The sequence below is a fragment of the Nomascus leucogenys genome, chromosome 7b (assembly GCF_006542625.1).
Source record: "Nomascus leucogenys isolate Asia chromosome 7b, Asia_NLE_v1, whole genome shotgun sequence".
Lineage (NCBI taxonomy): Eukaryota > Metazoa > Chordata > Mammalia > Primates > Hylobatidae > Nomascus > Nomascus leucogenys.
Window position 1 is genome coordinate 58361027 of NC_044387.1, and position 20477 is coordinate 58381503.

General features: G+C 56.2%; 2 protein-coding genes across 5 annotated transcripts; one reads left to right on the forward strand and one right to left on the reverse strand.

Moving 5' to 3' along the window:
• The first annotated feature begins 462 nt into the window (after positions 1-462).
• On the forward strand, positions 463-12173 carry INPP5J (inositol polyphosphate-5-phosphatase J). 4 transcript variants are annotated; one of them, XM_012508078.2, is made up of 14 exons: positions 512-637; positions 2341-2402; positions 3332-3509; positions 3874-3987; positions 4111-4219; positions 4419-4535; positions 4853-5028; positions 5449-5560; positions 5712-5821; positions 5966-6149; positions 10574-10711; positions 10882-10959; positions 11086-11190; positions 11389-12173. In XM_012508078.2, exons 3-14 carry the CDS (start codon positions 3340-3342, stop codon positions 11893-11895), a joined length of 1920 nt encoding a protein of 639 aa, XP_012363532.2. In that variant the 5' UTR covers positions 512-637; positions 2341-2402; positions 3332-3339; the 3' UTR covers positions 11896-12173. The 4 variants fall into 4 exon arrangements, with proteins under 4 accessions (XP_003258145.2, XP_030671983.1, XP_012363532.2 ...); XM_003258097.3 differs by having other exon boundaries at positions 463-637; positions 2341-3509; XM_030816124.1 differs by lacking the exon at positions 2341-2402 and having other exon boundaries at positions 517-637.
• Positions 12174-12283: 110 nt separating this feature from the next.
• On the reverse strand, positions 12284-18092 carry PLA2G3 (phospholipase A2 group III). The gene is made up of 7 exons (XM_003258099.2): positions 17332-18092; positions 16163-16295; positions 15772-15906; positions 15209-15492; positions 14411-14543; positions 14186-14302; positions 12284-13436 (listed from the first exon to the last, which is right to left on the reverse strand). Exons 1-7 carry the CDS (start codon positions 17843-17845, stop codon positions 13223-13225), a joined length of 1530 nt encoding a protein of 509 aa, XP_003258147.1. The 5' UTR covers positions 17846-18092; the 3' UTR covers positions 12284-13222.
• Positions 18093-20477: the final 2385 nt, after the last annotated feature.

Here is a 20477-nt window from a genome sequence, read left to right on the forward strand (position 1 = left end):
TGGGGAGGGTGGCACCAAGACCTGAAAATGGGGCAAGGGTGGGGGCCAGGGCAAGCTCTGAGCTGGCAGGGAGTCAGGAAGGTCACGGGATCAGGGCAAGAACTCAGTTGTCTCTGAGGCCCTGGAGAGGGTGCAGACCTCTGAACCACCTGTCCTAACTTAAGGCAGGTGTGTTAATGCCCCTCCCTGGAGCAAAGGGCTGGCCAGGCCTACGGCAGAAAGGTGGAGGTAGACAGACAGCTGCCTTCCTTCTGCCAGTTGGGACCTGGGCCAAGCAGATGGGTACACTCTCCCCTCCCCACTCCATGGCTGTTCCAGCCTCAGCAGCCAGTTTGAAGGATTCCCAGGGGGTAGCCACCTTGCTCCGGCCTCTTCCAGGCTGGGAAGTGGGAGCCTGTGCCTTTAAATTCTCAGCAGGTTGAAATGGCTGATGACATCACTGGTTCCCGGGAGCAGCAGAGCTGGAGCAGGGGCAGAGCTGGAGCCGGAGGAGCCGGAGCCGAGGGAGTCCAGGCTGCCGGGGGCTGCAGACATGGAGGGCCAGAGCAGCAGGGGCAGCAGGAGGCCAGGGACCCGGGCTGGCCTGGGATCCCTGCCCATGCCCCAGGGTGTTGCCCAAACTGGGGCACCCTCCAAGGTAAGACCCCTGAGACCCAGTGACCCCCCTTTCCTGATCCCTGGTTCCACACACCCCCCACCACATACACTGCAGGCACCCTGGTGCTCCTGACTGAGGGGCTGGTACTTTGCTCAGCGAGCAGGGGCTAGGTGAAGAGAGCACCCTGGGGGCTGAGGGGCAGTGACAGGATGCCTGGAGACAGATGAAGTTAGCCATCTCCAGGAGCCCTTGGGAGAGTCCTGGACTGGGTATCAGAGGACCCAGCTTTGCTGTGTGACCTTGGGCAAGTTGCTTTTCCTCTCTGAGCCAATGCAAAATGAGGGAGCTTGTCGCTGAAGACTAAAACTGTGACATCTGGGATGGCTAAGTTGTTAGTGCTGGAGGCGGTGTGATAGTTGGGGGGAAGCCGGCACACAGTGTGACACTTGGAGCCAAGGAGGGTGCCTAAAATGCTGCCTCAAAGAACTGAGTTTGAGAAGGGAGGTGGAGGTGGAGTTTTAGATACTCTGAACCGAGAAGGATACGGGACAGAGACAGAACTGCGTCTCCGGAGGCAGGGCCTCCATGGGCCCTGTTACCCTACCTAGGGCCATCCTGGGGCAAGCATAGAACTTCTTCTGCCCTCCTTGGCAAAGGACACTTTATCCTGTCTTCTGGAGACAGGGGACATCAGAGAGAATAGATGGGGAAGGAGGATAGGTCCCTACAGGACTCCACGACTCCCGGCCCCTCCCACCTGCCAGACATAAAAGGGATACCTGCTTGCCTGTCCTTTCAGGTCGGGGAGAAAATGGAGGATGTAAGAGGGCACAACCTGGGCACAGAGAGATGTGACACCAGGATCAACTTAGAATCCTGGACTTGCTCTGAATGCTAGATTCACACTTGGTGAGGATGGACTATTCCACAGGCCTAGCTGGAATTCTAGCAAATGTTGGGCTCATAAATGCAGACAATGTGAGACGAAGATTCCCCAGAATATAATGTGGCCAGGGACCCTAGACGCCATCCCTTCATTTTACAGACAGAGAAACTGAGGCCCTGGGCAGAGAGGTACTTGCCTAAGGTCACACAGAGCTGGGCTTTGAATCTACACAGCCAGTCTCAGCTCCCAGCTCTTGCTCCTGAGTGGAGCTCTGGGAATGGGTAAGAGAACAGAGAGGGCTGTAACCAAGGGATTTGGATGTTTACGGGGTGGTGGGGAACTGAGGGTTTCTGGGCATTATGAAGGAAGGGAGAGGTATTTAACAGGCTGCACCCATAGGTCTGTATCTTGACAATAGAAAATGAAAAGAAACAGGCTGCCCCCAGTGTGCCCAGACCTGGGATGTCAGGTCAGTAGCCGTGGCTGGGGGAGCTTCAGGGACTGCAGGGTTGCCCAGGGAAGCTGCCCAGAATGGGCAGGGTGTGGGTTCCAGCCAGGAAGGCAAGGCAAGTCCTCAGGTTCAGGTTCACACTCTGCCTCATTTGAGTCAGGGTCTTAGTTTCCCCATCTGTGAAAGAGGTTTCAGACTTAAAGGAGGGGTTAGGGTTTTGTGTCCTATCTCCTCCAAGACAGAAGTTGACCTGCAGCAGAATAGATTGAGGTGAGATAGTAGGAAGAACTTCCTTGGAAAGATGTGCCTTTCTTAGCTAGATGAAATCTGCCAGGGTCTATATGGAAGTTGGGGCCCAGTGCCCTGGTTAGGGTCACTCTGAATCTTTGACTTGTCCTCCACAAGGTGGACTCAAGTTTTCAGCTCCCAGCAAAGAAGAACGCAGCCCTAGGACCCTCGGAACCAAGGTTGGCTCTGGCACCTGTAGGGCCACGGGCAGCTATGTCAGCTTCCTCGGAACGACCGAGGCTGGCTCTGGCATCTCCCCGACCAATCCTGGCTCCACTGTGTACCCCTGGAGGGCAGAAAACAGCTTCTGCCCACCGCAGCTCCAGCCTGGCCCCAACATCTGTGGGCCAGCTGGTGATGTCTGCCTCAGCTGGACCAAAGCCTCCCCCAGCGACCACAGGCTCAGTTCTGGCTCCGACATCCCTGGGGCAGCTGCTGATGTCTGCCTCAGCAGGGCCAAGATCTCCCCCAGCCACCCTGGGGCCCAATCTAGCCCCAACCTCCAGAGACCAGAAGCAGGAGCCACCTGCCTCCGTGGGACCCAAGCCAACGCTGGCAGCCTCTGGCCTGAGCCTGGCACTGGCTTCTGAGGAGCAGCCCCCAGAACTCCCCTCCACCCCTTCCCCAGTGCCCAGTCCAGTTCTGTCTCCATCTCAGGAACAGACCCTGGCTCCAGCATCCACGGCATCAGGCTCCGCCTCTGTGGGACAGACACCAGCTAGAAAGAGGGATGCCCCAGCCCCTAGACCTCTCCCTGCTTCTGAGGGGCATCTCCAGCCTCCAGCTCAGACATCTGGTCCTACAGGCTCCCCACCCTCCATCCAAACCTCCCCAGACCCTTGGCTCTCTCCCTCCTTCCGAGCCCGGCCTGAGGCCCTCCACAGCAGCCCTGAGGATCCTGTTTTGCCACGGCCACCCCACACCTTGCCCTTGGATGTGGGCCAGGGTCCTTCAGAGCCTGGCACCCACTCCCCTGGACTTCTGTCCCCCACCTTCCGGCCTGGGGCCCCCTCAGGCCAGACTGTGCCCCCACCTCTGCCCAAGCCACCCCGATCACCCAGCCGTTCCCCAAGCCGCTCCCCCAATCGCTCTCCCTGTGTTCCCCCAGCCCCTGACATGGCCCTCCCAAGGCTTGGCACCCAGAATACAGGGCCTGGCAGGTGCCTGAGCCCCAACCTTCAGGCCCAAGAAGCCCCAGCCCCAGTCACCACCTCCTCTTCTACATCCACCCTGTCATCCTCCCCTTGGTCAGCTCAGCCTACCTGCAAGAGCGACCCCGGCTTCCGGTGAGGGGGCCCTCTCCCAAGAAAGGTGGCTGGGGCTTAGCTCTGAGGTTAGCCATTCTTCCAGGGTGGATGGTGTGCTCTACCTCAGCTTCTGTCTCTGGGGAAGAGTCTTTGGGGAGGGGGTTGCTGGGCCCACTCTGTGACCCTCAGAAGATAGCATCCCCTCCTAAGGAACTTGCTGCCTCTCAGTTGATCTCCCAGGGAGAGTGTGGCAGGGGGACAGGATGCGGGGCCTCCTATGGGTCCTTCTTAGGGCTTTGGCCCACACCTGCCTCCATTGAGTTCCCCAGGGAGTCCTGTGAAAGGAAGCTTGAGGGTGAGGGAGTGGTGCCAGGACTACACCCTCATATGCCCCTGCCCGCAGGATCACTGTGGTCACATGGAACGTGGGCACTGCCATGCCCCCAGACGATGTCACATCCCTCCTCCACCTGGGCGGTGGTGATGACAGCGATGGTGCAGACATGATCGCCATAGGGTGAGGTGGCAGGGCATGTGGACCCCCTCGTGAGCCTCTCAGGCCTTCTGGGCCCTCCACCCATGGCAGGGGCTTCCAGGGCGCCTCTCCAATCCCATGGCCACCCCGCCCCCACCCCTCCAGGTTGCAGGAAGTGAACTCTATGCTCAACAAGCGACTCAAGGACGCCCTCTTCACGGACCAGTGGAGTGAGCTGTTCATGGATGCGCTGGGGCCCTTCAACTTTGTGCTGGTAACGCACCCCTCACCCCCTGGACGGCCAGAGACCCTGCTGAATTCCTGGCTCCAGCTGTACCCTGGCTCACTGTGGGGCCCGCTGGGCCTCTGTGGCTGGGTCCGTGACATGGGTGGGTGGAGGAGCAGACCTGAAGGTGGGCGTGAGGGCGGGGGAGTTGTGTTCTGTCCCCCAGCTGCGTGGCCTCCTGCCGCAGGTGAGTTCGGTGAGGATGCAGGGTGTCATCCTGCTGCTGTTTGCCAAGTACTACCACTTGCCCTTCCTGCGAGACGTGCAGACCGACTGCACGCGCACTGGCCTGGGCGGCTACTGGGTGAGCCTGTGAGCGGGCCCAGAAGGGGATGGGACATGAAGGGGGCCTTAGATTAGTTCCCCCGCCCCATGCACAGCAAGGTCCCCTTCCCATCCTCCACCCTTTACCCTGCGGCCTACCCCTCCCCATGCACTGCCCAATACCCAATCCTATTCCTCTATACCCCCACACTTTTCTCTCCCCACTGTGTCCTAGCGTTGTTCCTCATTTCCATAGGACCCACCCACCTTCCACCCACATCTCTCTAACCCCCGCTCCCAGTGCCTCACCTCCTGGCCTAAGCCCCGCCCATGAGCCACCCGACCCTGCCTCCCTAGGGTAACAAGGGTGGCGTGAGCGTGCGCCTGGTGGCCTTCGGGCACATGCTCTGCTTCCTGAACTGCCACTTGCCTGCGCATATGGACAAGGCAGAGCAGCGCAAGGACAACTTCCAGACCATCCTCAGCCTCCAGCAGTTCCAAGGGCCGGGCGCACAGGGCATCCTGGATCATGAGTATGGGCTGGGGTGGGGCCAAATAGAGCTTGGGTGGGGCTAGTGATGGGGGTTTTTGTACCAGCTTGGGTGGGGCTTATGGAGAGAGGCAGGGCGTATGGGGGTTAGTGCCCGCCCAAACTAGTTGTAGGAACACGAAAGCAGAGAACAGTTGGATGGGGAGGGGCGGAGCCTGTAGGGTAGAGCTTTACTGAGGGGCCCGGCCTTGCTGAAGGTCGGAACCTAATTTCCTGTAGACCGGTCCCCCTGCTCTTCCTCTGCCCTTTGGTAGACTGGAGGCTCTGGCACCACTCAGCCACTCACTACATCCCCTCGGGTTGGATGGGGCCTGGAAGGACCTGGGCTGAGCCCTTATCCCCCATGGACCTGTTGACACCCCCCACTGCCCCCCACATCTCTCCCATCCTCCACCCCAAACAGCCTCGTGTTCTGGTTCGGGGACCTGAACTTCCGCATTGAGAGCTATGACCTGCACTTTGTCAAGTTTGCCATCGACAGTGACCAGCTCCATCAGCTCTGGGAGAAGGACCAGGTGGGGTCATTGTCCCCAGAAGCACACAGAGCATGTCCCAGGACACACCTGTACCTTAGGCTATGGTCCCTGTCCTCACCTGCCCCACCCCCTCCCTGGGCACAGCAGAGCCCAAGCTGTTGTCCAATCTGCTCTCCTGGACCCCCCACAGCTCAACATGGCCAAGAACACCTGGCCCATTCTGAAGGGCTTTCAGGAGGGGCCCCTCAACTTCGCTCCCACCTTCAAGTTTGATGTGGGTACCAACAAATACGATACCAGGTGAGCTCAGTCCGAGGAGGGATGGGGAAGTGGGCTGAGGTCTTCTTGAACAGAGAGACTTTGGGAAGAGGGGCAGGAGGCAAGATGGAGGGTTGCATCTTGATCCCCAGCCCCTGAAACTTGGGGTACCCCTGCTCACTGCAGTGCCAAGAAACGGAAGCCAGCTTGGACAGACCGTATACTATGGAAGGTCAAGGCTCCAGGTGGGGGTCCTAGCCCCTCAGGACGGAAGAGCCACCGACTCCAGGTGACGCAGCACAGCTATCGCAGCCACATGGAATACACAGTCAGCGACCACAAGCCTGTGGCTGCCCAGTTCCTCCTGCAGGTGAGTTCTGGCCTCATCCTCCCTGCATAAAATCCCCAGGCCCAACACGGCATACCACTGCCCCTCACCATTACCCCTTGTATCTGCCCTCAGCAGCATCCATTTGTTGTAACAGAGTGGAAATGGGGTTGCGATCTACATTTTCAGATGAGGAAGCTGAGGCTCAGACACATGGCATCACCTGCCCAGGGTCACAAAGCTAGTAAGAGGAACAGTTAGGATTTGAACCCAAGTGAGTCTGGTTTCAGAGCCCATGCCTTTTCTTTTCTTTTTTTTTTTTTGAGACAGAGTCTCGCTCTGTCGCCCAGGCTAGAGTGCAGTGGCGTGATCTTAGCTCACTGCAAGCTCCGCCTCCCGGGTTCAAGTAATTCTCCTGCCTCAGCCTCCCAAGTAGCTGGGATTACATCACCTGCCACACCAGGCTAATTTTTGTATTTTTAGTGGAGACAGGGTTTCACCGTGTTGGCCAGGCTGGTCTTGAACTCCTGACCTCCTGATCCACCCACCTCGGCCTCCCAAAGTGCTGGGATTGCAGGTGTGAGCTACCGTGCCCGGCCAACCTTTTTTTTTTTTTTTTTTGAGACAGAGTCTTGCTCAGCCACCCCAGGCTGGAGTGCAGTGGCACGATCTCAGCTCACTGCAACCACCATCTCCTGGGTCCAAGCGATTCTCCTGTCTCAGCCTCCCAAGTAGCTGGGATTACAGGCACCTGCCACCATGCCCAGCTAATTGTTGTATTTTAGTAGAGACAGGGTTTCACCATGTTTGCCAGGCTGGTCTTGAACTCCTGACCTCAAGTGATCCACCCACCTTAGCCTCCCAAAGTGCTACGATTACAGGCATGAGCCACTGCAACTGGCACCCTATTTTTTTTTTTTTTAATGCAGTCTCACTCTGTTGCCCAGGCTGGAGTGCAGTGGTGTGGTCTGGGCTCACTGCAACCTCTACCTCCTGGGTTCAAGTGATCCTCCTGCCTCAGCCTCCTGAGTAACTGGGATTACAGGTGCCTGCCACCACGCCTGGCTAATTTTTGTATTTAGTAGAGATGGGGTTTTGCCATGTTGGCCAGGCTGGTCTTGAACTCCTGACCTCAGGTGATCTGCCCACCTCGGCCTCCCAAAGTGCTGGGATTACAAGGTGTGAGCCACCACACCCAGCCTTAGAGCCCGTGCCTTTTCTACCAATCTCTAACTCCTGTCTTCTGAGAAAGGTTTAGAGCAATTTATCTTAAAATTCATTTATAGGCTGGCGCAGTGGTTCACACCTGTAATCTCAACACTTTGAGAGGCTGAGGTGGAAGGATCGCTTGAGCTCAGCAGTTTAAGACCGGCCTGGGCAACACAGTGAGACATCATCTCTAAAAAAAATCAAAAAAAGGCCGGGCGCAGTGGCTCAGGCCTGTAATCCCAGCACTTTGGGAGGCTGATGTGGGTGGATCACATGAGGCCTGGAGTTTGAGACCAGCCTGGCCAACATGGCGAAACCCATCTCTACTAAAAATACAAAAATTAGCCTAGCGCGGTGGTGCATGCCTGTAATCCCAGTTGCTTGGGGGGCTGAGGCACAAGAATCACTTGAACCTGGGAGGCAGAGGTTGCAGTGAGCCAGTATTGTCCCACTGCACTCCAACCTGGGTGACATGAGCAAGACTGTGTCTCAGGGAAAAAATAAAAATAAAAATAAAATTTAGCTAGGTGGCGCACACCTGTATTCACAGCTATTTATGAGGCTGAGGTGGGAAGATCACTGGAGCTTGGAAGATCTAGGCTGCTGTGAGCTGTGATCGTACCACTGCACTCCAGCCTAGGCAACAGAGCAAGACCCTGTCTCAAAAAAAAAAAAAATTCACATATACATCATCGTTTTCACTACTAGTGTCTTAAAAATAACAAAGAAAAGATATAAAAATTCACATATATAATAAGACCAGCAAAATCAAACTCCATGTAACATTCATTCATATTCATTCATTCATTATTTACTGAGTACTTACTGTCTTACCATATGCCAAGCATTATGAAAGTGTGTAGTGATGGGGAGGGAGAGCAAAGATGTAAAAAATACAAACCTGAACTCTTAAGTAGTTACTATAATTTAGTATTGTATTTAGGATTGAGGTTCCTGGTTGCTGACATCAAAACGGGAGATCCTAGAATCTCAGAACCAGACCTGTGAGACCATGTAGTCCAACTCCCTTTTTTTCTCTGGCGGGATCTGAGGCTCGTCATGGGGTTGGCACATGCCCCAAACCATACACAGGCTCTGCAGTGGCAGAGCAGGGTAGATCCCATCCTTTCAGCCCTGAAACCCAACTCTGGGCTCTTTGAGTCTCTTGATCTGATAAGAGGGAGCCCAGCAGGCCAGAAAATGTTTTTCCTGGTAACTTTGTCACATGGCCAGTCAGTGGGACATTGGCCGATATCTTTAGCTGGGAATGGAAATATCCCCACGCTTGGCCTGCCATGACCTGTGGCAAAAGTGTTGGGCATGAAGATTTAACCCACAATCAGGGACCGCACCTGGAAAATCACTCCTTTTGACACCCCATCCTGTCCTTCCCGCCTCCTCCAGAACTCTGTCCCTTTAAAAACATTTCCCAGCCGGGTGCAGTGGCTCACGCCTGTAATTCCAGCACTTTGGGAGGCTGAGGCAGACAGATCACTAGGTCAGGAGTTCGAGACCAGCCTGGCTAACATAGTGAAACCCTGTCTCTACTAAAAATACAAAAATTACCTGGGTGTGGTGGCGTGCACCTGTAGTCCTAGCTACTTGGGAGGCTGAGGTAGAGGAATTGCTTGAACCCGGGAGGCGGAGGTTGCAGTGAGCCGAGATGGCACCACTGCACTCCAGTCTGGGCTACAGAGTGAGACTCTGTCTCAAAAAAAAAAAAAAAAAAAAAAAAATTCCCATTGAGTACATACTACATGCCAGGCCCGTGTAGTGCACTTTACATATGTCATCCTTTTGAATGCCTCAGTAGGCCCTGAGATGTCCCAGTTTTCCTCCCTGTTTTACTGGTGAGGGAAACTGAGGCTCAGAGAACTTAAGTCTCTTACCCAAGGCAATGCAGTCAGAATAGGGCTCAGTAGGGGTTTTGATGCTGCAAGGCCTTGGAGGGCATTTTCAAAGGTCTACCCTTGCCCGCCCCTGCTGTTAGGAACACAGGAACAGGGAAAGAATGTGCCAGTTACTTCTGGAACAGATTGGCTCAGAAGCTGAGGGAGGGAAACCTGAAACTAGGTAAACAGGGAATCAGACAAAGATCTGGTATTGGCAACAACTCAGCCCTTCCCTGAAGGACAGAGGTGGGGTCAATATCCTGGCAGCCTGCCACCTTAGCAGCTCCACCCATTCAGGTGGCGCCCCTGGTGGGTCTGGGTTGACCTTGGGGAAAGGATATTCGTGGTTATAACTTTCCTTCATGGACTGATGACAAGATAATAGTTAGTAGCCAATTAGTACTTAGACTCAGTTGGAGAAACTGAACCTTAGGATGGTTAGAGCCTGCCCTGAGGTAACATAGCGAGTTAGTGGTAGAGCCTGGAAGTGGACTGAGGTCTCCATCCTCCCACCCAGAGCTCTTCCTGCCTGCTCAGGAATATTCAGCTTACCCCAAATACCCAGTGCATCATAGGATTTTATTGGTCTTCCTTGCTAGCATGAGACAAATCATTTATTGAGCACTTACTGGTATACTGGGAAATTTATGGGATGCTTTGCAAATGATGTCTCACTGAATCTGCTGAACAACTCCAAGAGTAAAATAAGAGTCTCTGAATTAGGCCAGGCGCGGTGGCTCATGCCTGTAATCCCAGCACTTTGGGAGGCTGAGGTGGGTGGATCATTTGAGGTCAGGAGTTCAAGAACAGCCTGGCCAACATGATGAAAGCCTGCCTCTACTAAAAATACAAAAACTAGCCAAGCGTGGTGGCAGTGCCTGTGGTCTCAGCTACTAGGGAGGCTGAGACAGGAGAATCACTTGAACCCGGGAGGCGGAGGTTGCAGTGAGCCGAGATGGCACCACTGCACTCCAGCCTGGGTGACAGAGCGAGACTCCATCTCAGAAAAAGAAAGAAAGAAAAAAAAAGAGTCTCTGAGTTTGCAGATGAGGGCCCTGGCATTCAGAGAGGCTGAGGAACTCACCCAGCCTGTCAACGGCACAACCAGAGCCAAATCCAGGATCTGCTAGCTTCAAAGCTATGTTCTCACTCACTCCCTAAGGAGGCTGTGGGCAGAAGGAGCCCTGGGCTGGGAGGCAGCACAGGGCTTGGTATTTATAGTAGACCTGTTCTGCCTCAGTTTCCCAGTCTGTAAAGTGGCCCTTTGTCTCAGGCAATTTGTGCTAAGACCCAAGAGCCTTCAGTGTGTGGGATACTAGAGGGTCTCCCCTAATGTGGCCCCCTGCCCCTGCCTTGCCTGGACAGTTTGCCTTCAGGGATGACATGCCACTGGTGCGGCTGGAGGTGGCAGATGAGTGGGTGCGGCCCGAGCAGGCGGTGGTGAGGTACCGCATGGAAACAGTGTTCACCCGCAGCTCCTGGGACTGGATCGGCTTGTACCGGGTGAGAGGGGCAGTGGCGGTCAGCGACTCAGGGAAGAAAGGGGCCTGGAGGAGAAGCTGAACGGCATGGTGGGGTCACTGGCTTGTCCAGATCTTGATGCCACACTGGGAGACTGCTGGGATCAGTCATTATAGGGTCACAACACTGATTCCACAACACTGATCCCCCAGGTGGGTTTCCGCCATTGCAAGGACTATGTGGCTTATGTCTGGGCCAAACATGAAGATGTGGATGGGAATACCTACCAGGTACTTAAAAGGAGTGGGAGAGTCAGGGGAAGTCCCTGTTGCCTTTGGGACCTCAGAACTCACCTTGGGGGCTCTCAGGTGGCCTTCCTGACCCCCAATTTAGGCTTATACCCCTGGGCCCACCAGGTAACATTCAGTGAGGAAGCACTGCCCAAAGGCCATGGAGACTTTATCCTGGGCTACTACAGCCACAACCACAGCATCCTCATTGGCGTCACTGAACCCTTCCAGGTAAGTAGGCCAGACTGCTGGGCTGGGGGGTGCCTAAAGACTTTGTCAAATGCCACAGCGCCTACATTCTGCTTCTTGAGCTCAGACAAATAACCTGACCTCCCAAGATCTGCCAACAAGAGAGGAAGACCTCAGGAGGTCAGGCCTCGGTGGCTGGGTTGGGGAGCAGGGCGCCCCAGTGACCAGCATTTCCCCCAGATCTCACTGCCTTCCTCGGAGTTGACCAGCAGCAGCACAGACAGCTCAGGCACCAGCTCAGAGGGAGAGGATGACAGCACACTGGAGCTCCTTGCACCCAAGTCCCGCAGCCCCAGTCCTGGCAAGTCCAAACGACACCGCAGCCGCAGCCCGGGACTGGCCAGGTTCCCTGGTCTTGCCCTACGGCCTTCATCCCGTGAACGCCGTGGTGCCAGCCGTAGCCCCTCACCCCAGAGCCGCCGCCTGTCCCGGGTGGCTCCTGACAGGAGCAGTAATGGCAGCAGCCGGGGCAGTAGTGAAGAGGGGCCCTCTGGGTTGCCTGGCCCCTGGGCCTTCCCACCAGCTGTGCCTGGAAGCCTGGGCCTGTTGCCCGCCTTGCGCCTAGAGACTGTAGACCCTGGTGGTGGTGGCTCCTGGGGACCTGATCAGGAGGCCCTGGCCCCCAACAGCCTGTCTCCCAGTCCCCAGGGCCATCGGAGGCTGGAGGAAGGGGTCCTGGGGCCCTGAGGGTGGGGTAGGCAGATGGGCCAAGGTGACCACTATTCTGCCTCAATCTTTTGCAAGCCCACCTGCCTCTCTCCTGCTGCTCCTCCAGCTGTATCTGCACCTGTCTCTCTGTCCTGGCCAGGGGTGGACAACTGGGGTTCCCCAAAACTCAGTCCTGGCGCCTCAACTGTGACAATCAGCAAAGCCCCGCCCAGGCCCCCATCTGGGATGATGGGGGAGCTCTGGCAGATGTCCCAATCCTGGAAGTCATCCGTTAGGAATTAAATTCTCCAGCCTCACTCCCGTCTCTTTCCTACTTGTTAGTAATCTTGGGATGGGGGTAGTCAGAGGCAGGGACTAAAGAGGTAAGGGAGTGACAGAACCGACATTTACCAGGCACCAGCTGTACACATTACACATGCCATCTCCTTTAGTCTGCACTGCAACCCTGTGGGATCAGTGTTATTCTTAGACCCATTTCACAGGTGAGCAAACTGAGGCCTTTAAAAGGTTATATCAACCTCTCAAGATCAGACACCAAACCATGGTTCAGCTAGGTGTCGCGGGGAGGGAATACTTATTAAGTGCTAAGCACTGTATATGTATTGGTTCACTTAATCCTCAACAACCCTATGAGGTAGCTCCTGTTAGAGACCCCCTTTTTTCAGAGGAGGAAACTAAGGCTTAGAGTGCAAGAGGGAGGTCCTTTGCACAAGGGCATGGAGGAGATTTGAATTTAGCTTTAGGGCTGGGCCAGGAAGGGCACAGCAGCTGTTAAAAGAAAGGGCACAGCAGCTGTTAAAAGAAAGGGCCCCCCTGGGAGGAGGGGAGCTGAAAGCCCTCTCCAACACCCACCCCGATCCTGGATTCAGACACAGACATTTCTGTGACATCCCTAACTTCCCACCTGCTACCCCAGGCCACAGCACCCAGGCACTGGGGCTCCCCTAGGCAGGTTTTTGAGGCATATATTCTTTTTGCAACATGGACATACACGTACCTCCTCCTGGTACTGCCTGGGGCTGCTGCAGTAAGTTACCCTTTCCCCATTCCCATCTGTATGTGAAGTTCCGTGGCAAGGCCAAAGCCCAGGGCATCAGAATGAGCTTCCTGAACACCACATTCAGGCACAGAAGAGTTGTGTCATACATAGCTCAAGGTCACCCAGAACAGCAGGAGATGTGGTCCAGCATTTGGGCCTTGAGATCCCCCCATTCAGCCTCTTGATTGTCCACAACAGCCTCTGCCTTGCTTCAGTCTAACCTATGGAGGGGAGGCTGAAATTCCCAAGGTCTGGCAAAGCCACGGGCAAGGTCCAGGCTGGTGCCCAGGAAAGCTGAAACTGAGGTCACTGGCTCCAGGATTTCTGTTGTCCGTCGGGCCTCTTGGCTGCCTGGGTTAGCTGCAGGCACTGGTTGTAGAATGACACGGAGCCTCTCAGGGGCTCTGAAGGCCATGGCTGCCTCTCGTATGTGCCTTTATCCTGGAGCTGGCGTCGCCTCTGCTGAAGCCTCCGCAAGTGCCGGGCTGACACCTTTATGGCCCTAGGGTCTCTGGAACAGCTGTAAGGAGAGAAGAGTGGGGCAGATGATCAGGGCTGACAAGGATCCCACCCTACTCTGCAGACAGTGGGTCTGAGGCCCAGAGAGAGAGAGGGCTGGCGCCAGAGTCACCAGCAAGGCAGACAGGGGTGAGTTTCATAGAGAAAGGGTGTGATAAACCAGGCTGGTACCTGGAGGCCTGGGTTCTGCCACTAGCTGGCTGTGGAAACCTGAGCCAGAAGCCTCAGCCTCATCTATGAAATGGGAAAGTTAAGAAGGGGCTGGCTTTGAGAATCAGAATCCAAATGAAAGCAGAGCACAGTGGCTTATGCCTGTAATCCCAGCACTTTAGGAGGCCGAGGTGGGAGGACCGCTTGAGTCCAGGAGTTTAAGACCAAATGAGATTGTGGATTAGGAGTGAGTTAAGTACACATTTTGCTGTGTGCCAGGCAGGGCATGACCTATGTGCATCCTGCCATTTCCTTGGTTCCTATGACCATTTTACAGACAAAGACATGGAAACTTGGAAAGGTGAACCAGTTGCCAAGGTCATGTGGGAATCAAATGACAAAGCCAAGATGCGACCCACAGAGGCCAATTGCAGAGCTGGACCTGGGGCAGCAGGGGGTAGAGGGATGAGGCTACGGATGGGAGCTCAGAGGTCTCCTGATCCCTTCCCCTACCCCCTTGGCCCAAGCATCCAAAGTGGGTATAGGCAACCCACCCCTTGAGAAAAGCCCCCCATCCCTCCTGGCTCTGACATAACTTACTCTTTGCCTTCCACACAGTCCAGTGGAGGGGCCAGCTTGAAGCAGGTTGTGCCCAGCAGCTCCCAAAGCATGTTGGTAACCTCGGGTGGGTTGTGGAGCCTCAGGAAGCGTGCCAGACTGAGAACAGAGGCAGGCTCAGGCCGGGGCAGGGCCTTGCCAGCCAGGATCCCCTTCCCATGCCTGGCAGCAGGCAGCCCACCCCGCAAGGGTTCAAAGGGGCCTCACCGGCGCGTGCAGTTGCAGTGGAAGAGGGACTCTTGGGCGCTGTTGAGCAGCTGGAACTTGATTTCCTGGGGCCCAATCTGGTGCTCACACTGGTCCAGGTGGTGGCGGAAGCTGCGGCAGACCCAGCGGGCACCTGAGGGGTGGATGTGGTGTTGATGGGAGCCCAGTCCACCAGGGAGGCCCCATCAATGCCTGCGCCATCCAGGAGAAACACCAGCATATGTGCTCAGTCACACACACAGATTCCCTCCATTTCATGCCTCCTGAGAGTCTTTGTGCCCTCAGTGTGCCACCCCTGTGGGAGTGCCTCCCTACCCCCAAGCCGCCAAACACAGTAGTACTGCCATGGGGGATGCCTAGAGTACTGATGGTAGTCAAGAAAGGCTTCCAGGAGGCAGAGGCTGCTAAACTGAGGGTGGGAGAGAAGAGGAGGAGAGGAGGAACAGCATGTGCAAAGGCCTCGTGGTAGGAGAGAGCCTGGTGCTTTTGAGGAACCAAGTGAAGTTTGTGAACTAGAGTTTTGACTGGGGGTAGGGTCTGCAGGGCCAAGGCTTGAGGGCCTCTGGGTGTTGGGACATCATTGGCTGAGATAAAGAGGAGTGGTGGTGAGTGCACAATGGGGCCTGATGTCAAATTCGTGGATTGTGAAAATCCTGTGCTGCAGTGTGATTTGATGGGAAAGGTTGGGAGATCCCAGGAGGAAACGGGCAGGAAAAGAGGCAACACATGGCCTCCTCTAAACAGAGGCAGGGACACCCCCTCATGTCAAGAACCCCCAAGGTTAGGTTCTGAGCTCACCCTGAGGTTTTAGGCCACCCTGTGGGCCCTGGAGGCCTGTGGGGGCCACATCAAGCCTGGTAGAGACCATAGGGTCCTGGAGGGCTGTGGTGTTGGCTTTGCTGGGGCGCTTGGACCCTTTCTGCTGTGGTGGCCACTTCCGAAGGTGCTGCTTCTGTCGAGGCTTGGGAGGGGCTGGGCTCTGGGAGCTGGGAGTTGGGGAGGTGGCCCGGGAGCTCCAGGAGGCATTGTAGAAGGTCCTGGGGTGAAGGCGAGCGAGGGGCACTGTGCCATACGTCCTACAGCTGGGTGGTGGCAGTTGGTGGAAATTGGTGACTAGGAATCCCCCTTCCAGAAGCCCCCAGGGTCATCTCCGTGGAGATCAATGCTCTGCCAGTCCCATCCCCCATCCCACTGGGTGAGGGACACCCAAGGAGGGTCTGCATCCCGGGCCCTCAGGAGAGGACATGCAGGATGGGACATCATTCCCTGGCAGACAGACAGACAGATAGCTCTCCCTCACCAGGCTTGGAGCCTGGGCTCCCTCTCTGTCTGGAAAGGGACACGAGGGGGTGGCCACGTACCCGCCCCACCAGTACCACGCCACACACGCCTCCTGCTCCTCCAGCACAAAGCAGGGGATCTCCAGCACGTTGAAGAAGGCCACGCCCACGATGTCCGAGATGGAGTCGTGCTGATTCTGCAGGCATTGCTGAAACCTGCCCCAGAGCAGATACTCAGGACCCTGGGGCATGGAGGGCTCTCTGGTTCCTCCCACAGCCCACTGTGCCACTATCAGCTGGGTGGTTTGGGGTCCAAGCGTCCCTTCTTTCTGGCCTCAGCTTTCCTACCTGCACTGTGGGGTCCAAGCTGGCTGAGCTTTAAGATCCTCTGCAATCCCAGTGTCTAGTTACCCAGGAACTGGGTAACTCCGCCCTGTCCCTGAGCTCTGGGCCCTCGCTGCCTGCCACCAACCTGGTGTCACAGTCACAGTGGGAGATGGTGTGGAATCGGTAGTTTCGGATGCCGTAGTTGTACTGCAAGGGTGAGATGTTCTGTGGGCAGTGGTCATGTTCCCGGCAACAGAGATCAGGTCCCTGGAAGACTCCTGCAGGGAGGGGAGGGGGCACCAGCTCAGCAGGGTCCTAGGCATCACGCACCAGCTATGCCCCCCTGGTAGCAAGAGGGCAGAGACCTGGTTCTCACCCCAGCCCTGACACAAATGCTATGAGGGTCCTCAGACCAGTCATTCTCCCTTCTGTGGGACTCTCAGAGTTTCAAAGCTGGAAAAGAGAAGCCAAGCTGCAGCCTCTGTTGGGTAACTCTAAATGCCAGGCAGCCCACCCATAAATACATGGAAAGGTCTTCTTTGGGGGAATTGGAGTCTGCCTCCAGAGTTCCCAAGCCCACGCCCCAAATAAAACTCCAAAATTATGAATGTGTGTATGATGGAATGGCAAAGAGGCAGGGTGCAACCTTTCTCACTAACACAAGGAGGTGTTGCCAGGATGCCAACCTGCTCTGACTCAGGTGCCAAGTCCTCCCCCAACCCTGCACACAAACGCACAGACATCTGTACTGAGAGTGCAAGAAATTCATCTATGTTTATTACCATCTAAGCAATAGCACTCTTTACTAAGCATTTCCCACATGCCTGGCACTTCCCACATCCAGGCTCACAGCCAGCCCTGAAAGGAATGCATCACCTTCATTTTACAGGTGAGGAAATAGGTTCAGAGAGGGGAAGTGGCTTGCTCAGCTTGTATGTGCTGAGTTGGGATTTGCACCCAGGCCTTCCATCTCAGCATCCATTCCACTGGGCACCCCATGCCCACAAAGCCTCCTCCTGGGTAATGGCTTTTTGGCTCAGTTGACCCTGGATCCTCCCCAAGCCTGCCCAGTCCCTCGGATGGTATTTAATGAGGACTCCCAGGTTTGAATAAGACCTTCCCAAACCATGACCTCATTTAAGCAACCCATGATGAGATTCATGATTACCCCCACTTTACAGATAAGAAAATTGAGGTTCACCATTGTCAAGTCACTCCCCCAAGGACACACAGCCTAGGAGAGTAAGGGCTAGGGCTGAAGAAACCTTGCTTCCCCGATCGGACCCCCCAGCCTACACACCCCTTATGGCTCACCCAGCTCTGAGGAGTTCCCAGCAGAATCTCCAACTCCACACCACAGTGTGCCAGGCATGTTCCATCCTCTCTTCTCTCGCTGGTGCCCTCCACCAGGGACTCCACTCTGTCCTGCTGCTCGCTTCTTCCTGGCCCCTGCTGGACTCTCCTCAGGCACTCGGCATGCCTCCCACTGACTCTGAAGAGTGGCCAGTGCTCTCTGCAGCTCGGGTCCGGGGGTGTGGATGAAGGATCCCTGGGCAGTCTCATGAGCACAGAGGGCACTGTAGGCTGCGGTGAGCTCCGGCTCATCCTCCCAGCTACATGCCTGCAGCCTCCTATGCGCATCCCAGCGGGCATGGATCAGGGCCAGTCCCTGAGCATCCTTGGCCAGGAAGCTCAGGGACCCCAGTGGGTTGCCAGGGATGGGCTTGGTCAAGTGGCAGGAGGTCCTGTACCAGCGGAGGGCAGGGGAGCCCCCCAGGGCCACCCCCAGGAAGCCCAGCATCCCAAACAACCCTGCCAGAACCCCCATTCTGCACTGGCCCAGTCCAGTCAGACAAAGCCCCTGGGATGCCTGCACTTGGTGGCCCCACGAGGCCGCAGCTGAGCAGTGGAACGGAAGCGGAGCCCAGCAGGCCCGGTGCTGTGGGACCAATGAATGGAGCTGCGGGAGGAGGAGGAAAGAGGCTGGAGTATGGGGTGATCTTGGGCTTGTAACCGAATCCACCGGCCAGGCAGGATGTTGACTGGCTGAGGAGTGCACTTGCCGGGGCCCACGCCCCCATTCTGCCTGCCCTTCTCAGCGCCATCCAGTCACCTGCTGCCAGTCCTGCCTGGATTGGGACTATGGGAGCCAAAGCCCTAGGCTGTGGGATGGGGACCAGGCTGGGGCTTTCGCATCTCCTTGAAGGGAAGGAAAAGGGTTCAGGAGCTTGGCGGGGGGGTCCCCTAGAACCTACCCTTGTCACCCTTACCACAGTGGTGGCTGCCACACCCACCTCCATCAGGCTGGCAGGGGGCCATGGGCCTCTGCCAGGGCTGAGTGAAGGAGGTGAGGGCAGGGCTGGGGCTCTGAAGCTACCACCCTGGGAGCTCCCAAGGCTTCTGAGAAAGGGAGTGCCACCTGAGGTGCTCCCCTGCCAAGTCCTGGTTCTTAGAAAGGCTCTCGGCATACTCAAGGGACAGGGTCTCAGGGCTCCCCACTTCCTAGGACTCCAAGCATGGGCCTGGCCTTGCAGCAACCCTCCTGGTCTGATAACTGGGGGAGACGCAGCGGGAACAGGCCTTGAGAGCCACATAGGGCAGGGCTGATGCTCTGGATTTGAAGGAACTGTGGTCCCCAGAGTGGCAGAGAGTGGCCCAGGGTGTATGTCTGTGGCCACCTCCATCCCTGGCCACCTGGGGGGACACAGCAGGCATCATGTGTGCCTCATGAGACAGGAATCTCTCCATCAGGAAGGGGCTATACCCAGGTATTGTTCCTGGGTCCCAAAGCCCAGCTTCCAACCATCTAGTGAGGCCAGGGTGCTTACACCCATAGTGCAGATGAAGAAACTGAGGCTCAGTGAGGGTGGGAAAACCTCAGGTGACAGGCTTCAGCTGGGGAGGGTTTAGAGGATGGGAGTGCAGCTCTTGGGGGTCTGGCTGGGAGTCGGGGCTGGCCAGGACAGTGACTTGTCTGTCTTCCATCTGCCCATTAGCCTGCTGCTTCTCCAGCCTCCCCCTGCCCCAGGCTCCGTCTGAGTCTCTTCCAGGGAATGAGCCCTAGTGAGGTAAAGCCAGGGGCAGAGCTGGGGAAGGGGAGCTCACTGTGTGGCAGAGGGGGAAGGGGGCTGCAGGGTGGGCAGGTCCATCTCTGTAGCTTCAGAACCAGTCTGGGCCTGTGGCTCAAAGGGTCATAGCTGGGAACAATGAAGAGAAGGGAAAGAGGGTGGGGGTAGTCCAGGGACCAAGCCCCTTCTCCCCAGAGGTTGAGAAAGGGGGTGTGGAATACAGTGAGTGGTGGCAGAGGAGGTAGACCTGGGGTCCTCAAGGGCAAGGATGTAGCTGAACAAAGGTGAGTCCCTCTGCGAAGAGTTCTGATGTTTGAAAAACCATCATGCTGAGACTTCCTCCCATCATAGGAACTGCCACCCACCTCTGCCCCCTTTTCCACGTTGCTGAGCCCTTCCCTGCCCATCACCTGGGGATGCTGGGAGGTATGATACCAGGAGCCAAGCTTTCGAGGTCAGGCAGGTCCAGCTTGGGTTTCCACACAGACCCTAGGCTTGGAAATCTTAACTTCTCTGAGTCTTAGTTTCCTCATCTGTATCATGGGCATAATCACAATAGTCACTCCACAGGATGTTGGGTAAGATTCCCAGCACAGTTCCTGGCACCCAAAACCCCATCACTAAAGCCTCAGGATACCCCTGGCCAGGAAGCAGTTTACTCAGGAGAAAGCAAGTCCCAAGATTTTGGGGCCACAGAATCTGTGATATCTGAGAGCTTGGGCTGGATGGCGACTGTGGGAACAGTGGCCAGGACACCACCTTCCTGGATCACTCCAGGCCTGTCCCTGTCCCTTTCTGGGAGTCACTTTCCCCCTCTGTACAGTGAGAAGTACAGTGGAGTTGACCTTTGAGGTCTTTTCCAGTCTGGGTCCCAAAGAGCAGCAGGCTGGGGCTTGCCCAGGCCTCGAGGGAGGGTGTCACTGAGCTTTCTGTCCAGACTCCACCCAGAGACATGTCAGTCAGCCACAGGACAGGCTCAGAGTCCTGCCTCCCACCAGGGTGTCCCTCAGAGGCCCTGGAGCAGGCGGGCCAGACCAGCGAGACAGGAAGGCCTGGGTCCTGCAGACGGAAGAGGGTCTGAGGCTTTTCTCTGGCCCTCCACCTGTCTGGGTGAGGCAGGGTACATAGTGGGTGCCAATGGGGAATAGGGGTGGGGGTTCATGAGAGAAGGAGGGGCAGAGCCTCTCCTTCCTCCCTGAGTGATCGTCTAACCCTGTCTCTCACCATCCGTCCCCAGCACACATTGTCTCCTTTTTAGCTTCTCTCCCATCCCTCTGTCTCTTGGTCTCTTTCTCTCTCTGGGTTTGATTCTCATAATTTCTTTCTGCCTCCTCCAAGCCTGTTCTCTCCATCTTTCTGTCTCCCTCTCTAACTCTCCATCTGATTTTCTCT